The 24,470-nt window shown below is 31.1% G+C and overlaps 1 protein-coding gene across 1 annotated transcript; it reads left to right on the top strand.

Annotated features, from left to right (window-relative positions):
• The first annotated feature begins 558 nt into the window (after nucleotides 1-558).
• Nucleotides 559-24,085, top strand: LOC149906471 (uncharacterized). Its single transcript, XM_090104335.1, has 6 exons — nucleotides 559-697; nucleotides 17,745-17,921; nucleotides 19,500-19,644; nucleotides 19,722-19,832; nucleotides 19,920-22,912; nucleotides 23,316-24,085. The coding sequence occupies exons 2-6, from the start codon at nucleotides 17,747-17,749 to the stop codon at nucleotides 23,600-23,602; spliced, it is 3,711 nt and encodes a 1,236-aa protein (XP_089960461.1). The 5' UTR covers nucleotides 559-697; nucleotides 17,745-17,746; the 3' UTR covers nucleotides 23,603-24,085.
• The last annotated feature ends 385 nt before the right edge of the window (nucleotides 24,086-24,470 follow it).

Below are 24,470 nucleotides of genomic sequence, written 5' to 3' on the forward strand. Positions count from 1 at the left end.
ATGCAAGAAAAATATTAAAAATTGCCTGAGATTTCAGAATTTTGGTAGAAATTCTAAACTATTATAATATTCTCAAGTTGATAATAATATTTCAGATATTTCGTTCAATTAATTAAAAAAAATAAGATAACTGAGTTCTTTATTTTCGGCCGAAGTTATGTTTAATATAACAATCTGAAATATATTCTACAGAACAGATAGATCTTAGCTTGGACATGATATCCAAAAGCTCATTCAAAAGCTTAATTTATTTAAAAACGTTCTTAGTATACATAAATAAAGCATACGAATACAATATACAAATGTCCGCATAACACTACTCCGCCCACACATCCATAAGAATGAACTTATTTCAAAGAGAAATTAATATCTAAAACCAATCTCAAGAAAGAATAACTACGGCATAGTTAAACACGTCTGGCCAGGTAGCTGAGGTGGATGAAAGGCGCGGCGCCCGCCCATAGCGGCACTGCCTTCGGAACTCAGTGTGAATCCGGCTCAGCGTGTAAGCGGACATCTGCGCGCTTTCCCCACTGGCATTCTGCGCCCCGCTAAGTTCAAAATGTTCCGATACCTACTAATCGCTCAGACGTACGCGAGTGACGGATGAACTGCGCCAAACAGTTTTCATGCGACTGTAGTTCTTTGGATTTAGTTGAGTTTGTGATTATGTGACGTGATTGTAAATTAACTATTCGTAAGTATTTTTTTTTTGAGACTAATTATTATTATCGATTAAATTATTTATACTAATTATAAAAGTAGGTACCTAATTGCGATTGTTAAACTTATAAAAGATAATTGAAGCAAATATTAAATAATAGAAATTGTACCAACTCGAAATTCGAGTATAATTTGACTACAATACAATTCGGTCAATTAAATTGTATTCTAATTTGTCAGCGGTTGTTTCAATGACAGAAACTTTGTTGATTGCCGGCAGTACAGCCTCATCATTATTTTATCTCGTCCTATTTAGAACATCAATTCATCAAGCCGTAGTTTATTAATAGCCTATAGAGCCGGCGCTTTCAATAAGATTTGCAATTATGAAAATTACTTTTATATTACATTTCATTTTATTCGAAATTGGCAATAATTATATTTATATGTGTACAAATATTTTTTTTTATAAATATTTGAGATGATAAACATTTTCTGAATGTCTTATAATATTAAACAATAAAATTATGAAATATTGATGATTTTTAAAGAACAGATTATCATTAAATAACATAAGCCCTAGTCTTTAGAGGGTAGATATAAAAGTTAAGCAATATAGGTAGGTATATCATCAATATACAAATTACAATTAAAGAAAATAAAATTCATGCATTTATTTCGCACATCGACGATACCCGCTTGTACTGTTTTTTTATTTTATTTTTTATTTTATCTTAGGTCCTGGCAGAGGAAGGTTATATAGTGTATAGTATATAATAGTAACCTGCCTATTAAATTTATGAAAGCATGAAATATGGCAAACAATTTATTCATTCAAACGCAATCTAGACCCGAGCATCTTAATCCCTTTCTATTCAAGTAAGATGAGCCGTAATATAATAACCACAATAACATTATTATCCCATGAGAAAACGAGAAATATGTTTCCTTATGTATTATTTCGGTATAATTCAAGACAACGAGTTTTAGAGCTGAACATGAAACGAGATAGTATAAAAGGCTATATAAAGTTGTAGGGTAAACACGAGAGAACTGCACTGTATGGGCAGTAAGACAGTATACCTCATTGTGTTTGCGATTACGCTTTCATAGACTACAAGCTAGAATACAACGATGCTTGAACCGAGTGCTTAAATAAAACAGGAAACTATTGTTTATTTTTCCTTAAGGACAGCAAAGAGGCTTTTCTTACGAATATAAAATCCTGACGGGAATAAGAAAAACTATTATCAAATATTTAAGTCTATTTCTAAAAGTTTTTTTTATGGTAATACATATCCATTGAAGGAAATTTTTTTTCTGAAGTTATTGTAGTGATCATATTCAACATAATATTTGATTAAGTATACTTTTTTTAATATTATTCATTGAAGAAATAATATTATAATGTTTGTATTTCAACATCGGACTAGCTTTGGGTTGAATCATAAAAAATTGATTGTCTTCAAAATGTTAAAACTTAATTATCAGATTAATACTGACTTGGTATATACGTATCATGTGACTCTTATTGAGAGAGTTTTAAAATTATCGTTTTTAATATATTTTATACTTACTACAGCAGTTCAAATAAAACTGTTATTGCAAGATAGCATTCCTATCGTTATATTACAAACTTAGACAATGCTGATTTCACAATTTTCCTTGAATGTTTGAACAGCGTGGAAAAAATCGAATTATTGTAGCAAAGTTTGCGGAAAAAAACTATTAGTTCGTGTTACAGTATTTAATCTACAACAAAGCGTAAATAAGCCATGTTTATTTATATAAATAAAAAGAATACCACTAGGCTAAAACGATTCGTAGTCCATTAGTCAATTCAAACGACGGGTGTCATTGGATAACCGTGGGAACTCCCCGCTGGAACGCCTGCCGAATTCCTGATAGTGAACTCGGCTAAATGTTACTTTTGTTGGAAAAAAAGTTTAACTCGTTTGACATACTTAAACCTTTGTATTCTGTAGTGAGAACCGCTTTATGCCGTCTATTGGCTTTTAGCGTTGTGAATTTGGATATATTGATTCTCATTCCTTTTGTATTACGCCTACTGCTTGCGCCGCAAGTTTTGAATATTTTTCGAGTCATAACGTAGTTCAAAAATTATAAATATCGTATTAGATATTCATGCTATACAAAATATTTATCCAGACTCTACGTTTGCAATTTTCAGGTCATAAAAAGGTACGATATTGGAACCCTTCTTGCAATCTATAGACTATAATTATGTAATATAAAAGACTTTCGTAGACATTAGCTTATATTTAGTTAGTACATTATATTAATTCAAAGAATAAATTATCGTAACAAATAGGCAATTGGTTTCAATATCGATGAAAGATAACACCTTCTATCTATCAAGTCAAGACCTCCAATTTTTATTTCATAATAAGTGCTTTTATAAGTCTACCAATACAGTGAACTTGGCAAAGGTCTTCATTAAAAGGCATGATTGATCAAAATATCAAAAGCTTTTTATGTTAGTTTCACGAAAACATTTTTTGTAGAAATGTTTTGTGTGTAACTATAGCCCATTTCGATATAACATAAGAAATTTCTAAATATAGAATATAACATTTACATATTATGTATTACTCTTTTTCTTCCTAATTGATCCGTTATTAACTTATTTTACAGTTTATTTGTAAAAGTTGGTTAAAATGTGCATTCATTCTTAGAAAGGATGTAAAAGACAAACTTCCACGTTAACTTTCATCCCACTCAAGGAAAAAAATTCTTAAAATCTTTTCCACTTTTGTTATTTAGAGGACATGGGGAATTTTTTTGACTCAACTTTGTTCATATATTTATCGGAGTCTTATTAATATAAGCCTAGTGTTTATTAAATGTTTTATTATTGCTATAATAAGTATTATTGATTAATTTGTAATAACGGAATAAGTACTTTATGAACATTATATATCTTGCTTTATTTTTGTATATATCTTAGTACCTAACACCGTTTAGTTGTATTAAAGGGTAAATAAATAAAATATATGCATACAATTTCCATTAACTGAAAGTTTGTTTTCATGTCCACTCTATTGCCATAAGGCAAACATCAATTCGTAGAAGTGACTTGTGTTATTGAAATACATCGTGATTCTGGGAATATAATAGCGGGTATAATGTTTCATTAGACCATTATTATAATTGAGTATTTGAATAAAAAAAAATTATTGATTTTTTTTATGTATTTTGAAACTTTATTATTGATAATATTGATATTTAATGCAAATAACTTCAAAAAAATTTTTTTCCGTTAATTATAAGCAATTAAAAATTGATGAAATTTAAGTTAGAATCACGTGACTACAAACGCGCCATGACTGGTCACCACAGTTGTAACGTCATAATGTTATAACTGCAGTACATAGCGTTTACGGCTATTACACGTGACTAGACAATAATATTGAAAGTTTATTGCTAAAATACGATTTGTTAGTTGGTTCCGAATTAGTTAGTTAGTTACGAAAAAAATAAGAATCATCAAGAATAGATGTTGATATATTTATGATCACCGATTTTTGTCAGGAGTTGCCTTTGTAGTACATATTCGTACATAATGGTACAAAACGATAACTTTTGAGGTTCGCCATTTTTAATATAAATTTAAATAATAGATATAATTAACAATTAATATAATTAATATGTAATTTAATAATGACAACAAAATTAAATAGATCAAAACACTGTATTTATTATTAACACGCTTTTATTAGCTTCCCCTGTATGTTTGTATGTAACCGACTCCTTTCGAAGTTTCGACTCGATTTTGATCCACTTAAAACCGACGGATTTTGTTCAAATTTTGAACACTTATCAAGGTCCGATGACAATACAATAATATCATAAATTTATCCTTTTATACTGATAAGGATCGCCAGGATCCTGGATCAGCTTAAAACATAATATGTTTGTATGTAATCAATTCTCCTTTCGATTCGATTTAGACCCACTATAAACCGACGGATTTAATTTAAATTTTGTATACTTATAAAAACCCGGTAACAACACAATAATTTCATGAATTTATCTTATTATCCTGTTTAGTTTTTCAAACTATATTTATTTTTCTATCAACTGCAATGAGTGAAAACTAACATTATGACGTCACACGTGCTCAGGTGACGCTTCGGGAGTTGTCGGCGTGTCTTCGGTACTGGATTCAAAGACTAATTTTTATTTTGAAATAACTTTTGAATTATTGCAAAAAAAATAAAAATAAAAACAGTTTTGTTATAAAACTAATATATAATCTTTCCATTTATCACAAAAAAAAATTTAATTCAAATACTCAATTGTAATAATTGTCTAAACATAATAATAATGAGGAGTAGAATATCAGGATATGTAATTGCTCAGACGATTATAGTTAAGTAATAATTCAAAGACATTTGATTAGACGATCTATAAAACGATACTATTGATATATGGTATTTTTATAATGGGTCAATATAAACATATTATGTCTAAGTTTTATTTTTTTTAATATATATAGTTTATAGTATGAAGTGGTACTTGTAAAGGTTCCTAGACGAAGGTCTATTCTCTTATTTTCTTACCTATATGTATGTTTTCAAATGTACAAATATGCATATGAGTAAGTATAGGTATTTAAAACTGCAAATAGCCACAAATATATTCGTACAAAAAAAATTAAAGCAATTTTCATATCTAAATGGGCGGATTTGTGTGTCAATACAGCGTGGGTAGAATACGCAACGAGTTTCATAAATATTGCTTTGGTGTTCGTAGGAATTGTTTATTTGCACGGCAAATTAGATAAAAATATTCCATTGTAAATAAATAGAGCAGCTAATCAATATCAATTGAGGATAGAAGAAATATATGAACTATCCAACAAACACAATGTGGATTCCTTAAAAAGATACTTCTATATAATTGCGATCAGGATAAAGATGTACTAAAACCATAATATAGTTAGTAGTGTCTCATGAAAACTCTATAATATAGTCTCGTCTTTTCATTGGGAATTTGCAAAAATAGAAACTAAAGCTATAATTTCACATGTTCATGGAATATTTCTGTCAAGAAAATTCAGTCTATCATATATATTACTATCCAAGTATTATCCATTGTAGAAAAAAATAGTTAAATCGTATATTTGTTACCGCCCTTCCCCGACATTTCGTTTCAGTTGCAACAATATAAAGAGATATACAATTCAGTAGTTAATAGGAAGCATTGGGAACATAAATTTATTTCATTTACTCATGTATTATCTTACCAAGCTGCGTTTATATGATACAGCTATCGGGGTTAATAAATTTCATTTTTATAGTCGACTCATTCATCATGCGACTGTCGAATGAAACGATCGTGCTTAAAACCATTAAAATGTCATCAATAAAAAATAAAACGCTTCCGAGTGGATAAAAGGTTATACACAGATTTTCATCAGCAAACTTTTAAATAGATTTCCAAAAAGAAGTCATTAATAGTTATTAGATTTCTTATCGTCCGCTACAACTGCTGTGATTATTGTGAACAATTTTATTCGAATTCTTTCAATGCTAGTTCGTTTTCTGCTGTCGTCTTATTAGCGATTTGAGAATTGAGATATTTATTTTTATACAGCTTGTTGGCTATTTTAAGTTGTATTTCTGTAAGATTTCTATGTATAAGGGGTTTGAAACTTTTTCTATGGACGCTGGCATATCGACCCGCCGCCATTTTGATTTTTTTTCAAAATCGCGGCGCACGATTAAAGTGGTATGTATGGATAGAGGACACATAGACGAACAAAAAATGTCTCATAACATAGTACCCTAAAGCGTCACATTACCGAGATATTTGGAGGTAAATATTCACTTATGAGTACAACGACAAACACTAAAAATAGACTTATTACGTGTCTATATGCATAATATTATCTCCAAATAATCACTCCCAGGTAGATTATTATTATTACAGGAAGAAAGTAGGTATTCATTACATTACTTACATTTTTATGTAATGTATGTATGTTTTTATGTAATGAATGTACCTACTTTCTTCCAATAAACTGTTAATAATAATAATCTACCTGGGAGTGATTATTTGGAGATAATATTATGCATATAGACACGTAATAAGTCAATTTTTAGTATTTGTCGTTGTACTCATAAGTGAATATTTACCTCCAAATATCTCGGTAATGTGACGCTTTAGGGTACTATGTTATGAGACATTTTTTGTTCGTCTATGTGTCCTCTATCCATACATACCACTTTAATCGTGCGCCGCGATTTTGAAAAAAAATCAAAATGGCGGCGGGTTTGATATGCCAGAAAGTTTCAATGCCCTTTGTGTGTAGTTGAAAGTCATACAACACATAGTTGTTTAAATCTGCTCTCACAAAACAGGGTTTGAGGAAATGTAGATATTGCAATTGAATATTACAAATACTATCTTTTTTACTGGTTTTAAATATTATTCATTTTACGGTACTTTTATAACGAGCTATCGCACATCACAACACAGCAATATAAACATGGCCGCCCGATATCCGTGAAATGTCATTTTGCACGTGGAATACAAAGTGATATCATAGAGTATCGCAAACGTTATTTTTTCTTCCGTTTTGGATGATTTTTACAAAAGGTCTTTTCTTTAAAATTGTCATGTACATAAAGGTTGTTGATCTCTCCGTCGTAGCTGTGTCTACGAAAATACTTAAATATTTTTTGAATCAGACAAAAAACTAAGTCATAGGTATTAAATTAGGGAGCAATTGAGTGTAGCTAAATATTTCATAAGTCACTAAAAGCATTAAATACTTTACAAACGGAATTGTTGAAATATGGATGAATAAAATATGATAAAAGTACCTTTATTATATGAACATTGAACTGTACTTAAATAAAGAGAGTAAAATTATTGTTGCTTTATCATTTACAAAATCAATAAAAGAAAAGCAATACATATTTTATGAGTCATATAATTCAAAGTCTTTATTGAGCTGATAATTTCTGAATGAAATTAATATTATGGAACAAATCGGGACATTTGGACAAAGGAAAATAACCTATTCGTATAAATTACAAAAAAAGTACAATCATTTGCTCTAAATATTTAGATATTTCAATTATAATAAATAAATAAATAAATAAATATCAATATTATAGGACATTATTACACAAATCGACCTAGTCCCACAGTAAGCTCAATTAAGGCTTGTGTTGTGGGTACTAGGCGACGATAAATATAATATTTAATAAATACATATATAGATAATAACACCCAGACCCAAGAAAGAATAATTGAGTTCATCACACAAATATTTGCCCTGACCGGGGATCGAACCCGGGACCGTCGGCTCAGTAGGCAGTTACTTTACCACTGGGCCAACCGCGTCGTTACAAAGTTATTTATTCAATTTATAAATAAAATTAATAATTAAGCTTTAGATTACTTTATCTTACCTACCTCTGCGATTTGGACTTATTAAATTTGCAAATCGTCAAGTAATTCCACAAAGAGTAGTTAATTCAATATAATCAGCTAAGTACATCGTGTTAACATAAATTCAAAGTCCTAATTAGTTTAATTTCGTGGTCTTTTGCGCTTTGTTTAAGAACATTATTTGATGAGACAAACCACGTTTATACTCTAGTATAATGACAAAATGCGAGGTGAATTTATAATTGCTCCATCTTTTACCTCGTAATATTAGAATCCCAGTGCGATACCATTACGTTTTAGATATCTTAAAATAATTTCTCGGTTTTTCGTTATAAGCACTTCGTTTACGGCCGCTTTCATCTTTTAATTTCTTTCTTCACTTTGTTTATTCTCCATCCTTTCCATTTTGCGGCCTTTTGAGGTCAACGCTATAATAAATGCTGAATATGTAATATCTGTGGTAGCTTTCCGAGAAACAAGGTTTGAAACATCACAAGAATATTTTAGTGCAGGCATATTCAATGTTATATGATAAAATAATAATTTTCAAAAACATCGATTTGTCTCTAGACACATGAGTAAGGTCTGTTTGTCCAATCATTACATAGGTAATATTAATCTTGCCAAGCAAAAATATTCTAACTAGAACGGTTCAACCGCTCGCACATACGTTACGTTAGATTAAGGCAAAACTTTTGTAGGAAAACCAGCAAAACATACCATTTCGTTCCCCTTTCTTAGTCCACATATTGTGTCGAGTAACTAAGGAACCCTACCTGGAATTGAAACAACGTTTTACAGAAAAAAAAAATGTAAATTAAATGAAGTAAGTATTCTAAATTATAAAATTATCTTAGCTTATAAATAGATGGATATTTATTAAAACTGAGAGTAGCCCTTTTATCGTAAGGGGTGAATTTATAAATACCCTTACTAAGTATCTGCACTATCACATGTATGTCAGTTAAATGTCAATAAGTCATTAAATCCCTTTTTACCCAAGAATATAAGAACTAGAGGTACTTGGAAACAATATTCTAATTCACAGAAAACTTCTTATACTTAAATACGAGGAAATAATACATCTAACAAATTCCAGTAGAAACGCGGTGAAATTAAACACAAGCAAGTTACAGAATACAGAATATACGGACTGTATGCTTTGTAATTAGGAGTAAAAGCTCTTGTTTGTGTATGTGGTTGCAGAGGTACCACGTTTCGACATTGGTTAAGAAATTCACCTAAATTAAAAACACGATGCCGTATATCTGGACAGAGTGAATTTTAATACAACAACGTATTCAGGTTTTGTTAAAAAGTAAATGATTATTGTTGTACGTACAATATGTAGTCTAATTCTTTCCTTAATTACTGCGTTGTACGAATCGTACGTTTTTCTCTGTTTTTGTTATTATTTAATAAAAATGTTTGTGGCCATTCAAGAATGCTAACATTTTGGAGCGATTCATTATTTGAAAAAAACCTTTTTGTGTAGAACGAGGGGTAAAGAAGCAGACGTGTTATTTCATGTTGAACAGTTTGCATTGTCCGAAAGTCCCTCGTATTGTCAAACTGAGAAGAAGATATGAGAATGTGTACCTTACATACTTATACATTACTCATATACGTGTAATATACGCACACGAGCTCTTATAATATATTATGTTGGGATATTCTAAATATCATATAACATTTCCGTTATAATTTGTTTAAGTTTTGATAAAATGAGTATAATATCAATATGATGAGAAACAATTCAACATAGAATTAAGGTTAAAAGGTTATTAGGTAGGTTATATATATAAATCTATAAAATAGAACAACATTAGGAAGTGTTCTTTTAATAATATGTATATAATATGTAGTATAATATGTTTAGGTATATTGTAAATTGTTTTCATGTTTTTAAATTCGTCCAAATACCAATATGATTCTTCCCAGCTGGTCTTTTCCTATAATCAAATTATTTTACACATGGCGATTAATTTCTGTTTATTACACGTACCTAAACTTTGTTATCATCCATCAACATTTTATTCAAATTCTGATCAAAATTATTATACGTCACCATTGTAATAAATCAGATATTATTTGTATATTACGACATATTTCAAAGTCGTTTAAATAATAGCTCTTCAAAATTACTTTGTTATAAAGAACATTAGTGGTAATATATTATTCATGAATAGCGCCAAGAATTTTAAATTACCGGGTAATTTGCGTTTAAGTATCCGCCAAAGTAGTGAACGTAGATGAAACTAGGAACTCTCAAAAGTTTCACCAATACGGAATTTATAAAAGCAGCTTCTGTGGTGTATAATATTGCGACAATTCATAAATTTTACATTTTGCTCTGTAAGTTCATAAGCTACATTAGAATGCTTTGATTACTGCTTTGGTGGTAAATATAATGTTAAAAGATGACCCCAGAGCCTGATGAAGTAAATATGTATGAAGTAATGATGCAATGTTTTTTTAATTAAACCACGACAACTTTAACCGCGATTTAAGTAGTTAAAAAAACTTTACTCTAGACTTAATTGCGCTAATTTCTTAATTAGACTTGAAAGAGAACTTAGACAAATATACCTGCATACATATTACACGACAAAACCTACACAATATGTACCTTTAAAAATTTATGATGAGCCTGATATGAGCCTGATTCATGGCCATTTTTTTTCTTCTAATACCAACCTCACATTTGATTTATGTATTAAGTTCATAACCACCTTTTTTGAAGATAATCAAAGGTTTATTTTTGTAAATGTGTTCAAGGCTATAGAGACGTGTGTAGATAATTAAAAATTAATGTAACTAATTTAAATTAGATATCAAGTATTGATTCTTTGATTGCTTGAAAGAAATTGGCTACCTTGTAACTTATAAGCGACCCTTTTTGGATAAGTTAACGTAAATTTATATAGATATGTTAAGCGGAAAAGTACATTCATTATTTAAAAAAGTAAACTAGATAATAATCCAGCTACAAGAAATCCAGTTACAAATGCTTTCTTTATTATATTCTTTGTAGAAACTAACCAATCAGCAAACCAGTTAAGCAAATTGAATCTTGCTTTTCCATGTAGTAACGCTATTTGGCTACAGTTCAGATTATATTTCAATATAATGAGATTTTATCGGCGCTGAACTTCAGTTAAAAAGCAAAGAAATGAGGAAAAATATGCAAATTGTTGTATCATTATTCCTAAATTACAAGGAGATTTTGTGTTTCTATAGAAAATGTGTACAATTATAACTTTAGTATAATTATATTAAAGAGTAATTGAAAATTTAAAAAAGATTAAGCATGTTCATTATTTTGTTTACCAATATACCAAAATATAATAACTTTGTTATGATATAAAACATGTTATCATTCAATTATTTCTTAATTAACTCTTATTAATAGGTAACGTTAAAATCACGCTGCCAATAAATTATTAACACTGAAAAGGAGAAGGCTATTAATAGACATTATACCTTCACAATAATATTGTATCATTTTCTGAATCATGTCTAATAATTAAATGAACCTAAAAATTATTTAAAAAATCTAATAAGCAAATCATTTCTCATCCATCTGTGTTGTGCTCTCTCTACATGTAATTGCAGTTATCACAGGCTCTTTTAAATAAAGTTCTTCGACGCTTATATTTACATAAGTATATTCTAATTCCTATTGAAAATCTGTAATAACATATTCCGTAGTACAAAGATTAAGCACACTTGCTTACATTCATGGGACAATATAAATACCTTCATTGAAAGCAAAACATCATGAAAACCGTATTCAAATTACAATAGAGACAACATTCGTGCGTTTAAAATAGTTTCAAACAAAACAGAGCCACGCTAATAATGGCAGTTAGAAATCAACTCGCAGCAAACTAAGCAGAATAGAAACTTTTCTGTATCCAACAACATTCTCAGATCACGTCTCATTATAAACTTCCACGTCGACTACATTACTGCTGACTCGATAAATGTTCCCATTTTGTCATTTTGTGAGATAATTTTTACATATTAATGCCTATAACAAAATTGAAAAGGAATAAAAGCGATATACTTTCGAATTTAAACGTATTATACAATATCAAGTACCTTGATATATTACTACAGATTCTCAGACAAGGCGAAAATAGTTTCTCTTTATTTCACTGTTTGTATCCTTCAAGACTAAAACTTTGTTTTAATAGCACGACTCGACAAAAAAATTTTCGTTCTTTGTCCTAAAGTTTATACTATTATTTTCCAGTTAGTTATGCACAAAAACGAAAAGAAAATACCTTTTTTCGGTATAAAGTTTGCTTTTGTGATAGTTATAATAATAATACTAATTTTTCAATTTTTTCTTAAATTTTAATTGATTTTAATATTTTTAAAAAGATCGCGCGGTGAGAGTGGGATATTAACGTTTACACTGTGCCGCTAGATGGCACCCGAGTGATAAACAACCATCAGGTATTATTTACAAGCCCAGAATAACTTAAAATGTCGTCACGAAAGTGCAAATACGATGCTGATGCATTTTGTTTTATATGTGGTCAATTTATTAAAGTTCGAGACGTGAAATATGAACTAAAGACATCTCACGTTCTCTGTGAAGCCTATGAAGCATATTTTGACTGTCCTGTACGGAATCAAGATAAGCCATGGGCTCCACATGTTGCTTGTAGATATTGTAAAAGGTGTTTGGAAGGTAAGGCAAATTCCAATTACAAATTTTAAGGCCATGGGCTGCAGGATGTCATTAAAAGTACATATGCTGCATGCTCATTTGGATAAATTTAAAAACAATATGGGAGCCTATTCCGAAGAGCAAGGAGAACGTTTCCATCAGGACATCATGAATTTTGAACAACGCTATCAAGGCCAATACAATGAAAACATGATGGGCGACTATATTTGGGGTTTATTGAGAGAAAGTAGCTATGAACATAAAAGAAAAAGTAAAAGTGTGCACTTTTAAGTTATTTTCCACTTTTCTGTAAGCTAATTTGATAGTAAAACTTAATAAAAATAATAAACATTTTTATTTCAATAGTTTTATTTTCAATCAAAAATTAAAATCCAAGATTTTTAAATATTTCCTTCAATCAGTCTTCTAAGCACAAAAGCAAAGTTTTTCATGCCATACATTTTTTTTCCGTCTAATTACGACCTAAACTACGAAATTTAATGCTTTGCAAACAAAGTCAAATTTCATGGTGACCCGTTGTAGTCTCTCCTGGGATTTGACCCAAAACGAACGCTAGTTCATACTCCCCATCAGGCCAATGAGGTGATCATTTACGCTTTCATGATATTTATCCTCATTTTTCAATGATAATAATACAAATAAATACAAGAACAAAATATAGCATTGCGAGATTAACTACCACCAAACCACATTTATTCAACAATAAGCAGCTTTTATAAATGTTAAATCATCAATCTATAATATTATTACATTTAATAAGTTTATTCCATTCAATTCGCAAATAAAAACATCAAAGTGTTATTTTTTTTCAATTTATAAAAATATTTGTAATACTTTCCTCTAGGTATTTATTTTCTACAGAACTTTCTATCCTTGATTTTAGACCTGATACATGAAAGGTCTTAATGTTTATTTTCTTGTCAATAAAATCAAAGCTAAAGACAAAAATATCAAAAGGCTCCATGTTTCATGTCGTCTTCTGTGTTCCCAATTCACGGTATAAGCAATAAGCATGTATTAACTAGTATCTACATTCTACACATATTCAACCTTCATTTGTACATATTTTTGCACATAAATCTTAACCTTATGAAATAACCCTAATACGTAAATCATATAAATCTCTATACAACACCATCAGAGGAAATTCGCAAAATCATTTGCAAACTTATTTGCATAAGAAAAGCAATGCACAAATGTAGTCTTTGAATCGTGCTGCGGTGCAGGCGTTCCAGCCAACTTCTGGCACCACGCCAAATTTTATTTCCTTTGCTACCTTGTGACAGCGTGAAAATAATTCAATAGACTATAAACAATTTTTTATGATACTCGACGTTTAACCTTATATATATATTAAAGGTTATTAAGCTCAGCAAATCATCATTTATATTTAAATTTTCAGCCCCAAAACAATAAATTTAAATTAAAAATTTAAAGTGTTAAGTTGTGATAAGATTAAATTTTAATAATTTTGATATCAGAACAGAAAGAGTTGCGTTTAATTTGTTTTACATTTTTAAGTGCTAGTTGGAGTTAAAAGCTGGCTTTTATTGGATAAACGTTTATTTGCATGTGACACGTGGGGAATTATTAAACAGTTTCGTTAACAGTCATCTGACGTAAAGTATGGCGAAATAGAATTAAAAACCCTGATCACGTAATAAAAATTCCACATTCGCACTGAAGCTTCGGAATTTATTAATTTAACACATTTTGATTGCATGAAACGTTGTTAGCTGGGTTATATATTTTCGGTTTCATAGTTTATAAATTAAATTAATTGATGCCTTTGATTCACAAAGAGCTAGACGGGTTTGACAAACGTTTTGGATTGCGTGTGATCTTGTGAATAGAGTAGTAATGAGCGATAATATGGTTACAAAATTCTGAATATCAGACTATAATAATATGTGATGCTTTTGATTATTTTTATCATTGATGGATTTCAAGTACAGTAGTATTCTAAGGTCCAGACGTATTAGATAACGAATAGAAAGGAGAAGGATTTCTTGTAGAATTTAAATACGAGAAAGGCATCGAAGTTTTTCTGCATATGCAATGAATTGAATCGTGCTTTCAATTGATTCGTGCTTTTCCGCTCCATTAGGCTCTAGTGCTGAGAGCTTGGTGTTCTTGGAATACTTTAAGTAGATCGGATTTCTATATAACGTTAAATGATGAAACAAAGATAGTCAAATACAAAAATATTTGTTTCAGAATTGTCGTACCAAATAATGACAATTAATTTTCATTTATATTAACAAGAATTCAACCTCTATCGATTGAAATTAACTGGGGACAATAACTTTCATGGCAAGGACAATGAGGATGAATAAAAAATAAATTCAATACACCCTTGTATTGAAAACTTCGGTAATAAATATTTAGTATACTCCTCGATGCGAAACTCCAAAATCACCCTCTTGCTCTTGCTAACATTTGCTTATTATCTAATATCTGCTTAACATATTATGCTGTTAGCACATGGTGTTCGTTATGAAAATATGTACGGCATTCTGTTTTTTTAAAGAGAAAAATCATTTATTTATTTATTTATAAATACTTTACAATTGATACGAAATCAACAATTGATAGAGAGATTGATGAATTGCCGGAGCATTTGTGTTTTTTTTTTAATTTTTTCAAATTTTAGTTATTTACCTACGACAAGTCGAGACAAATCTAACAAACCAGTAATAACCATTACATACGGCTTTCTTCTATATGTAGATATAGATTATATGTTTTATTTCTAGCATAACTACAACACATTTATTTACAGTTCATATTATATTACGCAGGTACATGTAATATTTTCACATTTGAAGGCAAACCCAATAAAATGCGGACCCGGTCGTAATAATGAGAAATGAGAAATTCTGTGTTGGCAATTAATTTTGATTTAATTTCAAACGTTGAAGCCATACACATGTGCATACGCTGTTCTGAAAATACAGTCCCAAAGCTAAGTTGTTAATATAAAATATTCAGGTGTTTGATTTGCGAATGCACAACAGCATTTAGCCATGTTTTGTGCAAATATACACCGCTTCTACGAGCTGGTCCGTACATGTAAAATGCAGTATGTTTATATATTTGTGTGTTTGCACGAATACGTGCATATTAAATCGCACGTACATTACACATTGTATTTTATCAAAGAGTGATTAACGTCAGGAAACAGTGAACGTATATCTTTTATTATTTGAATAGTGAAATACTGAAAAAAATGAGTAACCGGTGCTCCTAAAAAGCACTTAAAGACCAAGTCCCAGAGTTATTAAACTGTAGGTGTTAGGAACTTAAAGAAATTTGTTTCGCTACGAAAAATGCAAACAGGTCACGGACACTTCAACTTGTTAATCTTGGCTGTGCCCTGGTTAACTAAAACCTTTACTAAAATTCATTTCGGTTTTCAAGCTAAAGAAACTTCGGAAATTTAAGCTTTTAAAGATTTTTCAAATAAGAGCTCCTTAATTAATAGTAAGTACAGACTCATTAATGGTTCGGAACTGATAAAGGATTTACGTGTCCATTTATTTACGGTCTACTGAAAAATGTTAATGAACGTTATTTGAAAAGACGCTAAATCCGAACTCAATAATTAAATTAATTGTCTCTCAGTGAAAAAGCGACAGTTCTACTGTAATGTGGCTTTGGATCTACTCTAAAACCTCAAACCAAAGCTACGTTCATATAAATTTAACAAAAATTGCTAGTACTTATGCAAATATTTGCTCTTGATTACATATTGTCCTCGCTTTTTCAATAGCTTTAGCAGAAGAGCTAACCACGAAGTGAATCAAATCAAAGCAAAACTGTAAACTTTAGCTTAAAAGCCAAAACAACATTAATTTTCAAATCCAGACAAACTTTTATAAGCATTTGCTTTTCATTTTAACTTAAATGACTATTTTTAATATTCTGTCATTATTCGTGTTAACGTAAAAAGAAATAAAAAAATCTTAACATGTATCATTTGTATTGTTTCACAGTTCAGATTCCAATGAACGCCAATCCTTTCTCATCGATCAATTAAGTATTATTAAGTTCAATTATACCCGATATTATTCATGAATCTACCATCTAGGATTAGCAACAATCTTTGATTCTTATACTTTAATATCGACTTCAATCTAATCTGCATGCCAATACATAATTAATAATACTTCGATTACTTGGACAACGTTGGATTAGGATCGATTATTGAAATAAGGTATTTAAGCAGAAATCTATACTTATAATAAATCTGTAGAGAGGCCAATTCTGTACATGAAATATATTTTAAAAAAAACTATGAAGGGGTGATAAGGGATCTCTACTGATGCCAAAAATGCAATCAGTAAAATTTTTGTCTGTCTGTCTGTCTGTCTGTCTGTCTGTCTGTCTGTCTGTCTGTCTGTATATTCGTTATAGAAACAAAAACTACACGACGGTTTTTAACCAAATTTGGCATAATTATTCTTCATACTCCTGGGCAGGTTATAGTAAAAGAATCATGTAAATCGGTGTAGAAACACCAAAGTTATACATGAAATACGCTATAAGTCATCGCGCGTGAATACAGAATCATGCAGCCATAAGGATTATTTTTGTGTATCAGTTGCCGCGTTCGACGCGCTTCGCGGCGGGAGCTATAAAAAGGCGGCGGGTCTGCACCCGTTTCGCGTTGTCATGGCATCACGTGTGAACGGCTGAACCGATTTCGATAATTCTTTTCTATTATATTCCTTGAAGTACGAGGATGGCTTTTATGTAGAGAAAACGTAAATATGTACCACGGGCGAAGCCGGGGCGGACCGCTAGTATATAATATATCTCTATATATTATTTTATTTCTACAATTGTGTTAAGGAACAGCGGAACCTCCCGCAACAACACAAGCATTTTATTATTCCTGTAAATGAAAGAAGTAAATAATTTGAATTTGAATTAAACAGAAATCTTCTTGCAGTGATGGTGTTGGGCGATGGATGCGGGCGGCGAGCGCTGCAGGTCGCGGCGCTGGCAGCGTGCGTGCTTGTGGGTGCGCTGGCGCCGGAGCGGCTGGAGCCCTGCGCCGGCAGCCCCCTTTGTTCCTGCCGGTTCGCGCATATGTCCTGCACCGCGGTACCCTTGCATAGGTTTCCAGGTAAGATCAGATTGTTCACAAAGATCAAATTGTCAATGGCAATGTAAATGTTGAATCTGCTATTTGATTAAATGACTAGTGTGTTCATAGAATAAAATTGAAAATTATATAGTACTAGCGGTCCGCCAGGGCTTCGCCCGTGGTACATATTTAGGTACGTTTTCTCTACATAAGAACCATCCTCGATTGGGATTCATTTTTATATTATAGATAGGAAGATCGACCTTCACCGATCTGTTTACTAATATAAGATAGACTTGCGTGCAAAAAGTCGTACTAAACGTAAATACATATTAAATTTTAAAAAAAGCCATGGGCACTTTTTGATAGGCAAGTGATCATAAATTATATTTGATATAAATACGTCTTACCTGGGTATCAGATCGTTGAAGGTCTATCCGGCTCTTAGACCAATATTGTGATAACAAGTTGTTATTACATATATACTAATTATCGTAATAGTATAATTTTAACAAATACGGCGTTGGATGTAACAAATATATCAAAATGAATGTCGATGCCAATGCCTATTATAAAAACAGCGCCCGTAGCATGGAGAAAAATTTGAATAGCGGTGTTTTGAATATAAATCTGGTTACATTTGTAGTTCAGGTCATGCTCACAAACCAAATTAAACGCAATATACTCGTATATAGTTATGTAAAAATTAATCAAAATGCCTAGAAAAGTATACAAGTTGAAGAAATTGTACTTTTTAAAGATACAGATTATATAATTATATATACCTATAATGATGTAACTTGAATAAATGGTGAAAATGATTCGTAATGTAAGCCTCATCGGGTCGAACAAAAAATAGAGACGCGTTGATCCTTCTTTTTGTACACATTAGTTTCCAAGTGTTGGATATGTCACACTTTTTCTTGTAAATAATACGTGTTCCAGATAATTTGATATTACTAAAGAAAAAATAATGTTACGTTTATATATATATATTAATGTTAAACATTTTTATTTATTTTCCATAATTTTCATGTATTCTTTTTAAATCCAACTTTTTGTAAATAAAAAGTTCATATGTAACTAAAATGAAATGCCTGTGTATCTATTAAACAGGCCATAAACTTTGTGTTTGATGACCTAGGCTTTATAGCAGAGAGGCTTCCCTAAGTAGCGATAAAGAACTAGCCTTCCGTTTACAAAATACTACTGACATTAATTTCGATGCTACGCTCGAAGAAAACATTAATTCTACTTTAAATTACTGTTATTTCTTGCTATTTCTTTAATGTTCGCACAGAGTAAAATAGATTTTAATAACATTGCATTTGTACATCTCAATTTAATTTTATAGGTGATATAAACCTTTTAATGATTTATTCATTTCATATTAATGAAGCAATGGGAGTTGAAAATGTATTAAATGGTCGTGTATTTTAATGAAATAATAAAACAACTGCCGATAATATTGCTTTAAATATTTGTAACTATAAATAACTCTGACTTTATCCGAACGTTAAAAGCAATTTGTTGTACTCTGAAATTGAACTGAATTCTCTTATAGAATATGATGAAGCTGAATAATTAAATTTGTCTAAATTAATGTGTTTTTTTCAGACTGGCCACGAATAGAACTTCAGCATCTGGATATAAGTATGTCCAATTTAGAAATTATATCTGAGAGTGCACTGGACGGGTTACACTTACAAACATTAGTTTTAGTAGCAAATAAATTACATTACATCGAAGCACACGCGCTTAGGTAATAACTTTTCTATGAAGAAATATTTTCGTAATTAGTTCACATGAACCGTATGTCAATCTATTAATTTGTTTCAGTTCCATGGCAAGTTCCTTGGCCTCTTTAGATCTGAGTTACAACGAATTTACAGAAATCCCAGAAGAGGGCCTAAAAGATTTAAGAGTATTAAATTGGTTAAATTTACAAAAGTAAGTTGACTTATTTTCTAAGAAATACAATAAAGTTTATTCGTCATAGAGGAAAAAGCATGTTTTAACAAAAATTAAAATTTTCAGTAATTTCATCGCTCGCGTCGGACCAGAAATAAGGTGGCATTATTTGGAAGACACGCTGACTAGTTTATCACTGAGCAACAATCAAATTTCACAGCTAAAATCGCAAGCACTTACTGCTTTGAGCCATCTCCTTCAGCTAGACTTGGAAGGCAATTATCTTCGAAGCATCAGCCATGATTCCTTTCCCCCATCCCTGACAGCCCTAAAGTTATCAAATAACTTTATTCACGAGCTCTCCTGTGATTTAATATTCAATCTTCCAAGATTACAAATGTTACATATACGTCATAACTTAATCTCCTTTGATGCGAACTTCACATGCGCGCATAACAAAACAAAAAAATTAGAAAAATTAGATTTGAGTAACAACAAATTAAATGGTTCCATAGAAATGCTGTTATTTCGAGAGGTACAGATTAGACAAATAATATTAGACCTTAATGAGTTAACGATGTTACCTAAATCGTTATTTACAAACAATCGAATCGAGCGGCTATCGATATCGTACAACAAACTAAATTCAATTTCACGGGATATATTTATTGCTTTGAAAAACTCACTGGAACATTTAGAAATAGAACACAACAAATTGTCGTACTTGCCGGACAGTCTCGTGCAGGTCTTGCGACTACGACATTTATCTTTGGCTTACAATGAGCTAGAAGAGTCGCCCCCGCTCCCGAGTCGTATTCAGACGCTCTCGCTCGCTGGAAACTTTTTAACTTCCATTCCTTCTACGCTCCAAGCACTTGAGCCGGGCTCCATTCGTTATCTTGACCTTAGCTACAATAGAATATCTAATTTGCTACCCTATGAGTTCCGAGATTGGTCGACTTCACTTGGGACTATAAACTTGAAAGGTAACAGAATTTCTCAAATTGTTAATAACGTGTTTCCTGTAAGTATGCCCGTCAGAGAAATCAATTTAAGTTTTAACGATCTTTATTATGTTCATCCTCAGTCGTTCTCTAATTTAACGGGCGCTTTGCATGTCTTAGAATCGTCTTCGACGCTTTTTAGTGGCTATTTTCCAATAGAAATAGACGATGGCTTTGAAAATCTGAGTTGGCTTTCGTTTGATAATAACGACTTTCATATCCTAAAAATGACCGAGCTTGCCACTTTCGCGTATCTTAAATATTTAAATTTAGATTATAATAGAATTGTGGAAATAGTTGTAGACGAACATTATAGTAATGTGTCTTTATCACTGAGTAACTTAAGATTGTCCTATAACTTTGTAAGCTCTATAGAATCAAATACTTTTAGTCGTATTCCAGAGTTATCTAACCTTGATTTATCTTTCAATCGAATAAATAGTATAAAGAAGCACACTTTTGCAAACTTGCAAAATTTGAGATACTTATCTCTTGCCGGGAATATAATTGATACCATGGAAACAAAGACGTTTACTAATTTACCGAAATTGGAGGTTTTGGAACTTCAACGTAACAACTTTAGTTACTTGTATCTTAACTCGTTATATAATGTTTCCAATGAACACGTAACTTTTACCCTAAATGTAAGTAGAAATAATATAAGATTTATAGAAGGAGATGTTCCAATTTCTATCAATATTTTTGATGGCTCTTACAATGATTTTTATGAAGTGCCAACTAATTTTTTTATTGCTGTGGAATTTACTATTAGACATGTTATACTATCTCATAATAAAATAACACATTTAATAAGCGAAGCGTTCGGTCAGTCCGCCTTCTTAGAAATATTAGATTTACATAAAAATAGTATAAGTATAATAAAAAGGAAAACGTTTTCCGATCTCGTCTCATTACAAATACTGGATCTATCATTCAATGCCATATCACAGTTATCAGTTGAACAATTTTATAATTTAAGAAAATTACGATATTTAAAAATGGACCATAATAATATTAGGTTATTGCCTAGAGATGTTTTTAAAAATACAATCATAGAACACTTAGATTTAAGTTTTAATGAAATATCATTGTTCCCGGTGACGGCCCTCTCACAAATCGGATTCACTCTCCGACACCTTGACTTTTCCGGGAACCGAATAGAGTATTTGGATGGTAATATATTTCGAAACACGCAATTCTTATCTAGTCTTAGTTTAGGAAGCAATCTGCTCACGGTCCTATCAGATAACACGTTTTCGAGTCTCGGTGGCTTACGTCGTTTAGACCTTAGTTTCAACTCTATAAAGGCAAACTTTAAGGAGCTGTTTCACAACCTCCCCAACTTGAGGCATTTGAATCTTGCAAACATAAGTTTAAAGTCAGTGCCTTATCTACCTTTAACAAACTTAACGAGTCTCAATTTGACTTCTAATTACATTAATAGTTTTAAAGAGACTGATGTTAAACGATTAGTAAACCTTCGTCACTTAGATCTAAGCCACAACAGACTTACCTCTATAGTGCCAAAGATGTGGATTCACTTGAAGAATTTAAATGTATTGGATATTTCATATAATCCTGTAGTAAGAATTACGCCAAATAGTTTCAAAGGATTAAGTAATTTGTCACATTTAAATCTGAATGGCTTGAAATATTTAGACATAGTTGACCAAGATTCCTTCCGTCCCTTAACATCTTTACGTTCCTTACACCTGCAAACTTGGTCTACGATAAATCATTCTACTTTCCGTCTCGCGAACATTACTTCCTCGCTTCCGTCGCTGTATAAATTAGTAATACATTGGAAAGATAAGACGATGAGTAACCAGCTGCATGGAATTGACACGAGAAAAATACGATACTTAGAAATAAGAGGTTTGAGCTTGGAGAGGATAACTGATGATGCGTTCGAACCGTTTGCAAACAGCCAAGAGATATTTATTAAAATAACAGAAACGTCTCTTTCAAAGTTGCCAGCTGCATTTATGAAGCACCTCAGCCAAATTCCACAACTAGGCATCGACATCAGTTACAATCAAATCACGAGACTTAATCCGGCTATCTTCTACCCGAATTTTACGAGCTGGAGTCACGTAGCGACAAAATTGCTTTCAGGTACGTATATAGCCAACAATCATTGGAACTTTGATAACATTTCCCTGTACAAAATATTAGAATGCACAGTTACATAAAATTAAGGTCTATAAAAACATTTTTAAATGTTAATTTATGCAATGAAATTATTTTGAACTTTCTTTTTCAATCAAATAAAAATACATTCCTTTCGCAAGTTCATAATAATATAATGGAATACAAAACAACATACACATTATTCATTATAAACAAATATGCAAACTCATATAAAATCTATTCATAATGAAAGAGCTAAGTAAGTGTATATTACATATAAAGAGGAGATCTTTGTAATGAGTTTTAATTCTTAATGGCCCACCGAAATGCTGCCCAGCAAAATTGCGTTTGAATAATACATTATTTATGTACCCTTGTCATTGCGTAGGTGGCTTGATTCTGACTGGAAACCCACTTCGATGCGAGTGTGGTTTGGCGTGGCTCGGTGCTTGGTTAAGAAGATGGCTTCAAGAGAATGAGGCGGGGGCTGAGCTACGGAGAGCCGTCAGAAGTGCCACGTGCACGGACCAGGTCGGGAAGCAAGTGCTGCTCCTCCAACTCCGAGCTGATGAGGCTGAATGTCACGCCAGCGCGCTGTCAAGTGACGCTCAACCCAATTATACCAGTTTTATTTACAAAATCACATTTAGTCTTTGGATTTTAGTTCTCAGGTGATAATGCTCATGTTGTTATGTAAAATGTGTAAATAATTGTAAATTTTAATATATTACGCAACTAAAGTAACGATAGATCCCGAGGATATCTCAAGGATATTTATTATCTAGTCAATGAATAAGATCAATTTATAAGCATTGTATAAACGTGTAGATAGTAGAAAATTTTGTACGTTTTACTTAACATTTATCTGTCCAACTTTATTTTGTTTAAGACATGATCTGAATATATTTTACAAAAGAATGTCGAACTGTTTTGTTCAGCTTAATTATACAATTCTTATATAACGTATAATCATAAAAATTAAATGCGACCTGGATGTATCCGCAATATTATTTTTCATTGTTTCCATTTCTCTCGAAATATTTTATAGAAAATACAGTGCAGATAAATGTAGGTTACTTGCACACTTTACTGTTATTTTTAAATAAATCATTTTGTAGGCCATCAACCTAATTATGAAAGACCATTAAGCATTGTAAATCTTGTAAATATGTAAATAAAATATTTTTTCTTAATGCTGTCACTTTTATTTCAACTTCTAATTCATGTTTGTATTCGATATGCATTCGATCTTTGTTATACAAAATTTTTAACAATTGGTTCTCTCATTAGAGATTACTCTATTGTATTGGCTTACGTAAACAAATAGTTCATTCGCTTTATTAATCAAAATTTACATATGATACAAAACGTGAAAAAAGTCAATTAAAATTGCATTGTTTACAGATCTGTCCTCTATGTAAAGCCTTTTTATTGATTTACTTACTAAACACATAATTTGTTGAGTTTATTTCACTTTTGCATAACACAAAAACTTCAGATGTTTTTTTACGTAACTAAATGTTTGGAATAATAATATGGGAAT

Source organism: Colias eurytheme, chromosome 8, assembly GCF_061535395.1.
Source record: "Colias eurytheme isolate Ceu_HAF_F1 chromosome 8, ilColEury1 Martin Lab GWU primary, whole genome shotgun sequence".
NCBI lineage: Eukaryota > Metazoa > Arthropoda > Insecta > Lepidoptera > Pieridae > Colias > Colias eurytheme.

Coding starts and splice junctions, on each gene's coding strand:
- LOC149906471 (XM_090104335.1), top strand. CDS start 17,747: ATGGTGTTGGGCGATGGATGCGGGCGGCGAGCGCTGCAGGTCGCGGCG. Junction 19,645..19,721: donor ATCGAAGCACACGCGCTTAG/GTAATAACTTTT, acceptor AATTTGTTTCAG/TTCCATGGCAAGTTCCTTGG. Junction 22,913..23,315: donor AGCGACAAAATTGCTTTCAG/GTACGTATATAG, acceptor GTCATTGCGTAG/GTGGCTTGATTCTGACTGGA.